At 39.1% G+C, this 15,260-nt stretch overlaps 1 protein-coding gene across 1 annotated transcript; it reads right to left on the bottom strand.

Annotated features, from left to right (window-relative positions):
- Positions 1-6,696: 6,696 nt before the first annotated feature.
- Positions 6,697-8,401, bottom strand: LOC102268598 (tropomyosin alpha-3 chain). Its single transcript, XM_005891563.3, is given in 2 exon segments — positions 6,697-8,226; positions 8,228-8,401. Coding segments are annotated over 2 exon segments (765 nt in total). The 3' UTR covers positions 6,697-7,635.
- Between the last annotated feature and the right edge of the window lie 6,859 nt (positions 8,402-15,260).

Here is a 15,260-nt window from a genome sequence, read left to right as displayed (position 1 = left end):
ATGGAAGTAAATGGAGGTCCTGATTTGCATTTTATTTTAAAACAAATCAAGCTATAAATTATTCTGAAACATACTTCTTAGAATGTATACATCTATATTTCATTTTCATTTCAAAATTGTACTTGGTAACTTATCCAACAATGCTTCTATTGCTATATTTCTCAAAGCATATTTGGAAGTATTTTTGGATTTATCTTGTTTCAGAAAAGCAAGAAACTCTGCCTCAATATTCTATAACTTATTATCTGCTTGAAAGTAGTTTCAATGAAAATACCTTAAAAAAACATGATATTATAACCATATTTATTTTTATTTGACCATTTTTATTTATTTTCTGTAATTTGCTATATCATGTTTGCTATTCTATTTTAGTTGATAATTATAGAATACTTAATTATTATAGGACTTAAGGATTTTATGTCTTCATAATGACAAATAACAAAGTTCTTCTTTAGTTTTAGCTTTGAAATTTAATTTGTGTTTTCTATGATGAGACTGACATCTGATTTTTGTAGTGTTATAATGAGTTTTGCTTACAAGTATCTTCAAGATTCTGGAGACTTGCTTCTTTAAATGCTGAAATTTATTTTTAAAAAATTTGAGGTGGGGCATAAATCTAGTGTACACTTCCTTTCATTCATCAACAAACCTATATTTAATCCAATTAATGAGAACACTGACTAAGGTTAGTTATCATAACCAGTAGCGACTACAAATTTATAATATAGTGATGCTGCTGGAGCTATTGCGATATGTGAGGTTGGTTGTTTCAACACTATGATTTCTATTTTATAGTTTTCTGCTTTAAAAAGTTTTATTTCCTCTCTCATATTTGACAGCTATCATTATCAGTTTTTAACATATATCACAAAATTGAAGTACAGTGTCTTTGAAAATACTTTAAGAAACACCCTTCTATACTGCTGAGCATGTTAAAAGTTTTACCTCTATAAATATTACTTTATTATATTTTGATTGTAACACTTTTATATTAAGATAATCACCCATATATACTTAATTTTCCCAGAAGAATCCTTTAATGATCATTCAAATTATTGATTATAAATACCATTTCTAGAGAAAATAATCTTTTCCAAATTTATGCATGAAAAGACAGGGTTAAATATATACTATACAAGCTTAATCTCTTCCAATACTTCTAGGGGAGTATTTCTATATACTTCCAATACTTCTAGGTGGAATTTCAGTAATTTCCTATAATGCTGTTAAATTACATTGTTGCTTCAGCGTGACTTTATACATTAGAACACTTACAGAAATACAGCTATTTCTATATCCTAGCCACTTTCTATTTCAGTTACAAATGAATTCAAAAGACTCACTTGAAAATTTTAAAGAATGATTAGAAAACTTGGTCAAGGTACTGATCTTGATAAAAGCTACTAGATGATTAAAAAAAATAATCATCCAGCTATTGAATATCATCTTTGAGGAATAAAAGTTTTCATTAGCTGAAAATTTAGTCTAGGAGTAAATAATAATAGTTTATTTGGGAAAAAAGTACCATCATTCTATTTAAAAGGAAAACAATTCTGTCATTTCAGAATATGCTATAGAAAACCACTGTTCTTAGTACTAACTTTGCATAAGGCATTGTCAACAAAAATCCACTTCAGAGATATGCTGACATCAGAGAGGCTGATTGCAAATAAAGATGACTTGTTATACAAAGGTGTGACAGAGTTTTGCCAAGGGAACACATTGGTCATAGCAAACACCCTCTTCTAACAACACAAGAGATGACTCTACACATGGACATCACAAGATGGTCAATACTGGAATCCAATTGATTATATTATTTGCAGCCAAAGATGGAGAAGCTCTATACAGTCAGCAAAAATAAGACCAGGAGCTGACTGTGGCTCAGATCATGAACTCCTTATTGCCAAATTCAGGCTTAAATTGAAGACATTAGGGAAAACCATTAGACCGTTCAGGTATAACCTAAATCAAATCTCTTAGGATTATACAGTGGAAGTGAGAAATAGATTCAAGGGATTAGATCTGATAGACAGAGTGCCTGAAGAACTATGGGCGGAGGTTTGTGACATTGTGCAGGAAGTGGGATCAAGACCATCCCCAAGAAAAAGAAATGCAAAAAGGCAAAATGGTTGTCTGAGGAGGCCTTGCAAATAGCTGAGAAAAGAAGAGAGGTAAAAGGCAAAGGAGAAAAGGAAAAATACATCTATTTGAATGCAGAGTTCCAAAGAATAGCAAGGATAGATAAGAAAACCTTCCTAGGTGATCAATGCAAAGAAATAGAGGAAAACAATGTTATGGGAGAGACTAGCAACCTCTCCAACAAAATTAGATATACCAAGGGTATATTTCATGCAAGTGAAAGTCACTCAATCTTGGCCAACACTTTGCGACCCCATGGACTATAAAGTCCATGGAATTCTCTAGGCCAGAATATTGGAGTGCATAGCCTTTTCTTTACCCAGGGGATCTTTCCAACCTGGGGATGTAATCCAGGTCTTCTGCATTACAGGTGGATTCTTTACCAGCTGAGCCACAAGGAAAGCTTAAGAATACTGGGTGGGGCACCATATCCCTTCTCCAGCAGATCTTCCTGACCCAGGAATAGAACTGGGCAATTGGCACAATAAAGCACAGAAATGGTATGGACTTAACAGAAGCAGACAATATTAAGAAGAGGTGACAAGAATACACAGAAGAACTAAACAAAAAAGATCTCAATGGCCCAGACAATTACGATGGTTTGATCACTCACCTAGAGCTGGACATCCTGGAATATGAAGTCAAATGGACCTTAGGAAGCATCACTATGAACAAAGTTAGTGAGTGATGGAATTCTAGTTGAGCTATTTCAAATCCTAAAAGATGATGCTGTGAAAGTGCTGCACTCAATATGCCAACAAATTTGGAAAACTCAGCTGTGGCCACAGGACTGGAAAAGGTCAGTTTTCATTCCAATCTCCAAGAAAGGCAATGCCAAAGAATTTTCAAACTACCACACAATGCAGATGACACCACCTTATGGTGGAAAGTGAAGAAGAACTGAAAAGCCTCTTGATAAAAGTAAAAGAGGAGAATGAAAAGTTGGCTGAAAGCTCAGCATTCAGAAAACTAAGATCATGTTATCTGGTGCCATTACTTCATGGCAAATAGATGGGGAAACAGTGACAGAGTTTAGTTTTTTGGGCTCCAAAATCACTGCAGATGGTGACTGCAGCCATAAAATTAAGACACTTTCTCCTTGGAAGAAAAGGTGTGGCCAACCTAGACAGCATTTAAAAATCAGAGACATTACTGTACTGGCAAAGGTCCCTTTAGTCAAAGCTATGGTTTTTCCAGTAGTCATGTATGGATATGAGAGTTGGACCATAAAGAAAGCTGAGTGCCAAAAAATTGATGATTTTGAACCACGGCGTTGGGGAAGACTCTTGAGAATCCCTTGGGCTGCAAGGAGATCAAATCAGTTAATACTAAAGAAATCAATGCTGAATATTTATTAGAAGGATATGATGCTGAAGCTGAAGCTCCAATACTTTGGCCACCTGGTGTGAAGAACTGACTCTTCAGAGAAGGCCCTGATGCTGGGAAGGATTAAAGGCAGGAAGAGAAGGGGATGACAGAGAATGAGATGGTTGGATGGCATCACTGACTCGATGGACATGAATTTGAACAAGCTATGGGAGTTGGTGATGGACCGGGAAGCCTGACAAGCTGCAGTTCATGGGGTTGCAAAGAGTCAGACATGACTGAGTGACTGAACTGAAATGAAACAGAAGTAAACTTGCTACCTCAGCTCCAATCAAAGAATTAGAGAAGAAAACATACAACATTTTAGAGGAAAACACATTTTGTGACTTTATCATAAGATCGTATTTAGCCAAATAAAAAATAGTATGCTTTGGAATTTGACCCTTGATACCAAGGATTCTATTTTTGTCTTCCTTATGTATCTAATGGGCTTCCCTGGTGTTTCAGTGGTAAAGAACCTACCTGCCTGTGCAGGAGACATGAGTTTGTTTCCTGGGTCAGAAAGATGCCTTGTAGAAAAAAATGGCAACCTACTCTAGTATTCTTGCCTGGGAAATCCCATGCACAGAGGATTCTGACAGGTTATAGTCCTTGGGTATCATAGAGAGTTGGACATGACTTAGTGACTAAATAACAATTATACCTAATAATTTGCTTACTGAGGATTCCAGGACCTTTCTTCTCAAGGTCGAAAGTTTTGACTCAAAATTATCTTTCCAATAAAAGTTCAATTTAATTAGACCTGCTGTATCATTTGTGTTTAAACAGAAAATGTTTTTTAACTAGAGACGTCTGAACCTATTCCATTACAGGTTTAAAAATCTTCATTGTGCCTTACGAATGAAGCCCTATATTGAGTACTCTGTAAATGTCAAGTTTTCTGCTCTATTGACTATGCCAAAGCCTTTGACTGTGTGGATCACAATAAAGTGTGGAAAATTCTGAAAGAGGTGGGAATACCAGACCACCTGACCTGCCTCTTGAGAAACTTGTATGCAGGTCAGGAAGCAACAGTTAGAACTGGACATGGAACAACAGACTGGTTCCAAATAGGAAAAGGAGTATGACAAGGCTGTATACTGTCAGCCTGCTTATTTAACTTCTATGCAGAGTACATCATGAGAAATGCTGGGCTGGAAGAAGCACAAGCTGGAATCAAGATTGCCAGGAGAAATATCAATAACCTCAGATATGCAGATGACACCACCCTTATGGCAGAAAGTGAAGAGGAACTAAAAAGCCTCTTGATGAAAGTGAAAGAGGAGAGTTAAAAAGTTGGGATAAAGCTCAACATTCAGAAAACTAAGATAATGGCATCTGGCCCCATCACTTCATGACAAATAGATGGGGAAACAGTGGAAACAGTGTCAGGCTTTGATTTTTTGGGTTCCAAAATCACTGCAGATGGTGATTGCAGCCATGAAATTAAAAGACGCTTACTCCTTGGAAGGAAAGTTATGACCAACCTAGACAGCATGTTAAAAAGCAGAGACATTACTTTGCCAAGAAAGGTCCATTTAGTCAAGGCTATGGTTTTTCCAGTGGTCATGTATGGATGTGAGAATTGGACTATAAAGAAAGCTGAGCACCGAAGAATTGATGCTTTTGAACTGTGGTGTTGGAGAAGACTCTTGAGAGTCCCTTGGACTGCAAGGAGATCCATCCTGGGTGTTCATTGGAAGGACTGATCTTGAAGCTGAAACTCCAATACTTTGGTCACCTGATGCGAAGAGCTGACTCATTTGAAAAGACCCTGATGGTGGGAAAGATAGAGGGCAGGAGGAGAAGGGGACGAGAGAGGATGAGATGGCTGGATGGCATCACTGACTCAACGGATGTGGGTTTGGGTGTACTCGGGAGTTGGTGATGGACAGGGAGGCCTGGTGTGCTGAGGTTCATGGTGTCATATAGAGTCGGACATGATTGAGCGACTGAACTGAACTGAACTGAGACTAGGTAGGCACTACTAAAAGTGATTAGAGAAATGTAAGTTGTGTTTCTTGCCCTTTAATAATTCACTGTCTAGTGAGTGGGGAAGGAAGTGTGACATAGAACAGTTAGAGAGGAACATCAGGCAGAAGATAATTAAGTTTCCAAAAGTACCATATAGACAATACATGATATGGAAGGTCTAGAAAAAGGCAATACTATTTCCAGTACAGAATGTTTTCTGAAATATATATATAGAACCTCACCTAATTTTAAAAAGCATGATTTTGGTACATTGAAGTCATTTGAGTCGTAGTTATGTGGTAGAGAGCATGAAGCCATTGATTTAGGAGGCATGAGGCCATATTTATCAAGATTCTGCACTGGGCTTGCTATGGGACAAAATTAGCCTCTCTGGCCTTTGAAAAATCCATTGTACTAAACCAGCAGCTTGGCATTGGGTTCATACTGACAATCAAACTCACAAGATCCATGGATTTTATCCATCACCATATGTGCTTAGCTTTAAGAAGAGATACAGATGCAACATCCATGGTGACAACATAGTGGAGGTCTTTTATCTTCAACACACAGCTTACTAATGTCCTGGGCACTCCACACTTCAAGGTATGTAGTCACAAAAAGCAAAAGTGTGTGAGGACAGAACTTCTCAGTTCATGGAAGCCCCAACTCTGGAGGTCTCGTCACCTAAGAAGATTTCAATCAGGGATTAACTCTTCAGGTTTCCTTGAGGCAAGAGCAAAGATTACAAATCAGTCGTTGACTTTTTCCTTCCAGCTGCATTGTCCTGATATACCTGTAAAATAAGGGACTGATTTATATGAACTGTATTTTTATTTTTATTTATTTTATTTTATTTTTTTTTGTCATATTGGATTTATTTATTTTGGAGGGACTGGTTATTTCAAAAAGACATTTACCAATTTTCAGTATCAAAACAGTTACACTATTGGTTTTTTTCCTCCCAATTGGTTCCCAAAGAGACCACACCAAAGGAGAGAACATTTTAAGCCAATTAAGCTGCAGGATGCACCCCTAACAGACCTCACTGAAACCTCATCAAAAAAGGGGGATTGGGTAGGGAAAGAAACTTTAAAAGATCAGCACACTGCTAGCCCACAGACTGTAGAGAGCTCTCACAGGCAGAGGGGTGACCAGTTTGCCTCAACCCCAAAGAAGCAAAGTTCCAAAATATAAAAATTTACAAGTTTTGTACATACGCTTTTCAAGATTTCTCCAGCACTAACGGACACAAAGCACAGTGAGATGACACTTTTAGAGACAGCAGCTTCAGACCCAGAAAAGGGTGATGAGATGAGTTTCATATGGCTAAATCAGTGGCAAAACATAATTTTCTTTCCTTTCTTTCAAGGAGGCAGGAGAGCAAATAAGTGGTCACTTCAATATAAGGGGCACATGATCCATTCTGTGAGCAGTTGGGAACAGGGTAGAGCTGGGACAAGGATTTGGTCTCAGAGGTTTTACCATCTTAATTGTTTGGTCACTTCTGATGAAAAAAAAAAAAAAAGTTGTCCAAAGATACCGTAAAGCTGAAAACCTGAACAGCACTTTTTTTTTTTTTTGGCTAACTCCTTCTGGAATCATCTTTCTGCTTTGGCAGGTACTTTTTACAGGGCAATGAGGTTTCCCCAAATGGAGCCTTTCTCTGGGCTGCTAGGCTCTCAGTAAGGCAGGCCCAAACCTTTTCCCTTTCTCTCTGGAGAAGGCAATATGCATTAAGCTGAAATGTTACCTTCCAAAAGTGAGAAAGGGATTAGACTGCTGCTTCAGTTCTACGGAATTATCTGGAATGTTTTTTTACAAATGGTTGTAACATCAAGAACAAAAAAGGTAATTACAAAATGTGTACATCACAACATGCTTTTAAAGACACTTTGCATTGTGCTCACATTCCCTTAAACGTTGTTCCCAAAGGTGCTCAGCCTCTAGCCCAACTGGAATCTCTGGGGAGAGGCAGAGACTGTTTGGCGAAAAGGACACAGGAGTAGGGGGGTGGGAGAGGTGGCGAAAGGAGAAAGCAGCCTTCCAGTTAAAGATCAGCCCTCCGTTTAAAGGTCAGCTTCGGGCAGGCTGGCCCCAGTGGAGTCGGAGTCGGGGTGAGAGGGAGGAGCAGCGGCAGGGCGGGGCTGGGGTGCTCTACATTTTATTCAGGTCAAGCAGAGTCTGGTTCAGCATCCTTTGTGTACAGAGGTCCTCCTCTTTGGTGCATTTCAGTTTATCTTCCAAATCATCAATTGTCTTTTCCAGCTTGGCTACTGATCTCTCAGCAAACTCAGCACGAGTCTCTGCCTCCTTGAGTTTATCGGTAAGAATCTTTATCTCTTCCTCATATTTGTCTTCCTTTTGAGAGTACTTTTCTTCAGCAGCACTCAGACACTTCAGGTGCTGGTCCATCAGTCTGATTTGCTCACCCATCTTTCGGCAACGGGACTCTGCCAGCTCCGCTCGCTCCTCTGTGCACTCCAAGTCTCCCTCAGTAATCACCAACTTGCGAGCCACCTCTTCATACTTCCTGTGTGCCTCTTCTGCAATGTGCTTAGCTTCTTTGAGTTGGATTTCCTGGAGTTCCATTTTTTCTTCATCTTTTAAGGCTTGGTTTTCAATAACCTTCATAACTCTCTCGCTCTCATCAGCAGCTTTCTCAGCTTCCTCCAGCTTTTGCAGCGCAGTGGCCAGGCGCTCTTGAGCTCGGTTCAGCTCCTCTTCAACCAGCTGGATCCTACGGTTTTAAGGAGACCACTTCAGCCTCAGCCTGTTCTCGGGCCCATCTTTCTCCCTCCACTTTCTGCTGGAGGCGCTTGGCCCTCTCCTCCGCATCATCGGCCTGCTGCTGCAGAACCTGGATCTTGCACTTCATTGCCTCGGTGACGGCGATCGCGGCCATGACAGTGGTCCCGGCCATGGTCCTCACCCAGCTCCTGCTTGCCTTCGGGTTCCTGCCTCCTCGGCTCGGCGTTGCAGCCGCTTGGTTCCTGCAGGGTTGAACTTGTGGCCCACACTAGGCGAAGAGCATGCGCAGTCGAGGCTGACAGTAGGAAGCTTGGGATCTGAACTGTATTTTTAAAAGATACTTAATTCAAATTCTAGCATCATCATTTATTAGTTTTGTGAATTTGGATAAGTTATTTGAAGTTAAAATTGCTCAGTTTTGTCTGATTCTCTAGGCCAGAATACTGGAGTGGGTAGCCTCTCCCTTCTCCAGGGGATCTTCCTGACCCAGGGATCAAACCCAAGTCTCCTGCATTGCAGGTGGATCCTTTACCAACTGAGCTATCAGAGAAGCCCCAAGTTATTTAGCCTCTCTGAATTTCCATTTCTTTGATGGAAAAGCAGGTAGGAAAATACCTATCACTTAGTTTTGTTACATGGTTTAAGTGGCCTAAGATATCTTTGACATTATTTAGAGAGCTAGACTATTTCAATACAGACCTTAAATTTTGTACTTGTCCTTTCTTTGCCACACTGGGAGGATTATTCTTGGCTTAATGTCTGCACTGGATCTAATGAGCCACTAGAGTCTGTCATCAAAAAATTTAAAAGGGCAGTGGGTTTTTAAGGTAAACTAGAGAAAGAGTTTTTATGGAGAATGAGCAGATTTCCTTGAGACAAAAATGAGGTCAGAGGAAGTGATGAGTTAGGACAAATACAGGTTGTTAGACTCTACATGATTCTGAGAGTTGATATTGGGAAAGTGATCTGAGTAGGTGGGCTTCATGATTTGTGACTAATTGGGTAATCCCTGTCAATCTCTCAAGACAAGGCTTGCCCCTGTCTGGTAAATTATTGGGAGAGCCTGTATCCAGGGCCCCAGGAAATGGGAGATAGCTCTTGAATCCTTATACTTGAAAGGCTTGGTACATGGTGGAGATAGAGTAGTACTTTATCCTTTGGTTTTTCTAGCCCCAGGAATTTGTGATAAATCTATGATCCAGCCACTTCACTTTCCTTGACATTTGATGCAGTTTTCTACCACTGAATTTATTGTACAGAATTTCCCATTGATTCTTGTTTTGTCTAAAATGATTAAATTGGCCGTTTTATGTGTCAGCTCAGTAACTTTTTTTTTTTGAGTTTAAAAAGTGCTCAGTAGCTTATTAGAGATAAGGACCATCTCCCTCCATTAAAACATCTACCATTACAATTATTATAAAAGCAACACACATTATCTGTAGTAAATTGCAATATTTTCCACCAAAATTTTTCCTGAAGAAATCAGGAAAGGTTGACTCATCTTAAAGAAACTGTGGTTTTTAGTAAGAATTTTATAGCAGGATAGAGTCTAGTGTGTGGTTTCAGCTAGTATTTATTAGTGGCCTGACTAGATAACCTGTTTTTTTATTTATTTTTTTGGATTTTCTTTCACATTTCAATCTGTTTCTCTTACTGAAAGATATACATAAAGTAAAAATGTGTATATGATTTAATTGACTATTTAAATTCATGTAGCTTATTTACACAATATAAAGATTATTTTTCTCATTCACTTGCTTGTGTGGAATTATATATCCTTTGAATTTGAGTGTGTTTTTTCAGAACTGTTAATTTAATTCTGGAAAATCTTGTATATTATTGCAGAAATAAGGCTATAGAACAAATAACTTTATAAAAGCTTACAAGCTGTTAGCAGTTTACAACAATAGACATTTATTTTTGTGCCTTATGAGTATATGGGTTGGGGAGGCTCCTGCTGGTCTAGGCTCTAGGTTATAGGGTGGGTTTGGTTCTGCTCCGCATAACTCATTCTGGGATGAGTAACTCCTAGGGGCATGTTTTTCTCATCACGATGGTACATATGCCAGAAGCCAATTGTGTTTAAAACCTCTTTTCACATTACATTTGCTAATGTAAAGGCTGAAGCAAATCACATGGCCAAGTCACATAGGCTTACTCTTATGGGAGTTTCAGCAAAGTCATATGGCAAAGTGAGTATTAAGCATTATTCTCTAGCTAAGATGGAATGAAGAATTGGAAACAATAGCCCCCTCTACTACCTTTTGGATAGAAGAGCTAATGATCCTTGAGGAGGTATCAGCTGAACCTAATCATTGTGAACTGAACTGGGTATTATCCAGGGTGGACTGGGAAAGAACTTGATATCTTTTGTCCCAGAAATGTGGCAAATCCTAGTGCTTAGTCCCTGCATGTGTCTGTGCACATGCGTGCACACACACACACACACACACACGATAACATTTGCTGTTGTTCAGTCACTCAGTTGTGTCCAACTCTTTGCAATCCCATGGATTGCAGCATGCAGGTTTCCCTGTCCTTCACTATTTCCCAGAGTTTGCTCAAACTCATATCCATTGAATTGATGATGCCATCCAACCATCTCAACCTCTGTCAGCCGCTTTTCTTCCTGCCTTCAATCTTTCCCAGCATCAGGGTCTTTTCAAATGAGTTGGCTCTTCACAACAGATGGTCAAAGTATTGGAACTTCAGCTTCAGCCTCAGTCCTTCCAATGAATATTCAGGATTGGTTTCCTTTAAGATTGACTGGTTTGATCTCCTTGCTGTTAAGTACTTAGACTAGCAAATGCATATCCTGGAATCATTTTTGCGTGTCACTATATTATTTCTATAAAAACAAAAATCAATCAAGTAAACTCTTGGAGCTGTGGAGGTCAGGGATTATAGATGCTTTTGTTATTCACCATTGGAACACTAGTCTCTGAAATCTTTTTCCCTGGCTCTATCCTGAGGATTGAATACTGAATTCAGCAATAAGTGAATTCACAGTGAAACTGTGAATAAAGTATTTGGGTTTTTTGGATTAAAAATTTGCCAATATTTATAATAGTATTTCTGTAAATAATCCTTTGGCTAAAGACTATTCCTGTTTTATGGAAAGTGTCTGGGGTTTTAAGGCAAGTTTATTTTAGATTTTGACATTCTCCTAAGAGAACACCCAAACTTGCATAATCTGCAGAGGATCTTAGATTTGAATCTTTTCCCTTCACATCCAGGCCTAAAGGAGGCTTATTTACTGCAGGGATGAGCAGGATTTGGGAACTCAGTAAAAGAGATGGGTGTTTATAAATTCCAACCAAGCCTCAAGTTGAATGCAGTTCTAGAATATATGGGAATTTTGTCACTGTGTCACTATCATGCTCGTTCTGTCTTAGTCCTATTAGGCTAATGGTACAAGTGACCTTCCCAGGTGGCTCTAGTGGTAAAAATTCTCCCTGCCAATGCAGGAGACATGGGTTTGATCCCTGGGTCAGGAAGATCCCCTGGAGAAACGCATGGTAACTAACTCTAATATTTTTGCCTGGAAAATCACATGGACAGAGGAACCAGGAGGGCTATAGTTTATAAGGTGTCAAAGAGTCAAACATGACTGAAGCACACGCAACCTACCTTGGCTACCTGAGGTGTTGTCCACTTCCAGAAAGGCTTCAGAGAACCAGGGGTTGCAGTGGAGCAGGTGCTTGGTTAGTTGTCACTGCTGTGTGCTTCTAGGCCTTGTCTCTGAATGTGTTTCCTGTGACTCTGGGGCATTTAATGTCTTTGTTGTTCATATCTTAAACAGTCTCTATTAGAGAACTGAAAGAAAGTGAAAATGAAAGTTGCTCAGTTGTGTCTGACTCTTCGGGACCCCATGGACTGTAGCCTGCTAGGCACATCTATCCACGGAATTCTCTAGGTAGCAATACTGGAGTGGGTTCCCATTTCCTTCTCCAGGGGATCTTCCAGATCCAGGGATTGAACCCAGGTCTCCTGCATTGCAGGCAGATTCTTTACCATCTGAGCCACCAGGGAAGCACACTTAGAGAACTGAGTTATTTTAAATAAAAAATCTGCTCCTAAAGTGAACTGAATTAACTGAGCTCATTTGCCAAATCCAGGTTCAACTCCCAGTGTTTTCTGGTGAACTGGTAGATGAGCCAAAGCTTAGTTTTGAAGGCTCTAAGAGGCAGAGTTTTCTTAATTCCTCCCTGCTTATTGACAAGATGCATTTAAGGGCACTTGGAAGACATCAGACCAGTTAGGAGAAATTATAGGCAGGAAGACTTCAGCTTAATATAATTTTCTCCCTAACTATTGGAACTACTTACCAATTAGATTGAGAACAACTGGTAACTCATTATGGTTGTCTATAATAAATGTATTATTAGACTATTTTTCATACTGAATTACATTATTTACTGAGATTTAATCTTAACTAATTTTAGATGAGAATTTTCTTGTGAGGAGAGAGGACCATATGACAAAACTCAGGGCAAAAGCCTCCAGAGAAACAACTTTTCATAGGCTCTGGCAAATGGCTGGGCCACCAGGGTTTGTTAAAGCTTCTCTTTTCAGGATGAATCTTCTCAAGATTCTGGGTCTTTTTGTCCCTGGGTAACTGCCATGGTCGGAGAAGACAATGGCATCCCGCTCCAGTACTCTTGCCTGGAAAATCCCATGGGTGGAGGAACCTGGTAGGCTGCAGTCCATGGGGTCGCTAAGAGTTGGACACAACTGAGCGACTTCACTTTCACTTTTCACTTTCATGCATTGGAGAGGGAAATGGCAACCCACTCCAGTGTTCTTGCTTGGAGAATCCCAGGGACAGGGGAGCCTGGTGGGCTGCCGTCTATGGGGTTGCACAGAGTCGGACACAACTGAAGTGACTTAGCAGTAACAGTAACTGCCATGGTTCTGTCTTCCTTCTAGGGAGTTTATTTCAGTATGTTGTGGTGGAGGGGATAGGCTGACAGGTTAGATCTGTGGTTTAGTTTTGACTCTGCCATTTAATAGAATGTGAGCAAGACATGTATCCTGTCTCTACAATTTAAAGGCTGGTTTTCTCAAAGTCATTTCTCACTAACAATCTGTGATCTATATGAAAAGAGTTGAACATCTATTAAGGGGAGCAAAAATAGTATAGTCTCTTTATTTTTCTTATTCCAATTTTTTTTTCTTGCTTTTCTACAGTGATAGCCTTCAAAAGAACAAAGAATTTTAGACAGAAGATCTAGCTTTCTTTCTTAAGTGCAACTGTCCCTTAAATGGTCTCCCTGATTCATCTTTTCCTTCCCAGTCTCTTCTCCTGTGGTTTTTAGAAAGAGTCTCCAACAGTGAAAATCTATTTTGACTCTCTGCTTAAAAGCTTTGATACTTTTCCTTGCCTTTAGGATTAAGCCCAAATTTCTTACCATAGTTTCAGTTCAGTTCAATTCAATTGCTCAGTCATGTCCAGCTGTTTGTGATCCCATGAACTGCAGCATGCAAGGCCTCCCTGTCCATTACCAACTCCTAGAGTTTATCCAAACTCATGTCCATTGAGTCGATGATGCCATCTAACCATTTCATCCTCTGTTGTCCCCTTCCTCCTCCTGCCTTCGATCTTTCCCAACATTAGGGTCTTTTCAAATGGGTCAGCTCTTCACATCAGGTGGCCAAAATTTTGGAGATTCAGCTTCAAAATTAGTCCTTGTAATGAACACCCAGGGCTGATTTCCTTTAGAATGGACTGGTTGGATCTCCTTGCAGTCCAAGGAACTCTCAAGAGTCTTCTCCAACACCACAGTTCAAAAGCATCAATTCTGTGCTCAGCTTTCTTTATAGTCCAACTCTCACATCCATACATGACTACTGGAAAAACCGTAGCCTTGACTAGATGGACCTTTGTTGACAAAGTAATGTCTCTGCTTTTTAGTATGCTATAAACCATAGTTTACAATATCACTAAAGAATCTCACCATATTACTACTTCTATTCACCCCCTTTTCCTACATTCTTTGCTAAAATATACAAAATCTATATCAACTCTTAGAACAAATTCTGCTTCTTCTCAACTCTGAAGCCACTTTCACAGCTCTCCTTTGACCTTAGGTATTTTAATTATACCCCTTCGTCCGTCTAACTCCCACTTCTCAGGTAGATTTCAGCTTCAAGTCACTTTCTTATTTGTGTGTTTTATTTTATTTATTTATTATTATTATTATTTTACTTTACAATATTGTATTGGTTTATATCATATAAGAAACGAATCACAAGTCACTTTCTTTGAAAGCCTTAATTGGCTCCTAGGAATACTGTACCACATATTTCTCCCATTGTAACACACCACCGCCTTTCCAGCTATCTTTCCTGGTATGTTGTAAACTCTGTGAGGTAAGACCTATTTGGGCCTTGCATACTGTTGCATTTTCAAATACAGTGTAGTACCTGGCACGTTGAATGACCTGGGTTTGAATTCCAGTTCTGAGATTTATTAGCTCCATAGCCATTATCCAACCTTTCTAAATATCATTCACCTTGTCTTTAAAAATAAGTCTTGAATTAAATAATCTTTAATGTTATTTCTTCTCTAAAATTCTATATATATATATAATGTTAATATCACTATGTAGCATTTACATATTTAATTTAAAAGCCCAAACTTGGTCTGCAAAAAGTACACTTTGTAACAGTAACTTCTAGCTTCAGCACCCATTCCATCTGATGAATAATAATGACATTGATAATATATATATATAATACTTTCCATAGGTACTTTTCTAAGCATGTGTGTGACTCATTTAATTCTCACAATAGTATAAGTAAATCACTATTTCACACCAATTTGTATATGAGGAAACAGAGACACAGAGAGATAATGTGACTTGCCTAATGTCACAAATCTTAGGCAAAGCTAGGATTTGAACCTATCAGACCTTGTTTCTGAATCTGAGCTCTTAACAACAGTATGTGACAGTGCGTTTCTTAAGTATAATAGGAAAATTTCATTTAGTCACCTTTAGGTAAACTTAGTGGAATAACTTCATCAGTCA

This window comes from Bos mutus, chromosome 12 (genome assembly GCF_027580195.1).
Source record: "Bos mutus isolate GX-2022 chromosome 12, NWIPB_WYAK_1.1, whole genome shotgun sequence".
NCBI classification, from domain to species: Eukaryota; Metazoa; Chordata; class Mammalia; order Artiodactyla; family Bovidae; genus Bos; species Bos mutus.
Note: the sequence above shows the minus strand (reverse complement) of the source record. Positions and strands in the feature narration are given on the sequence as shown.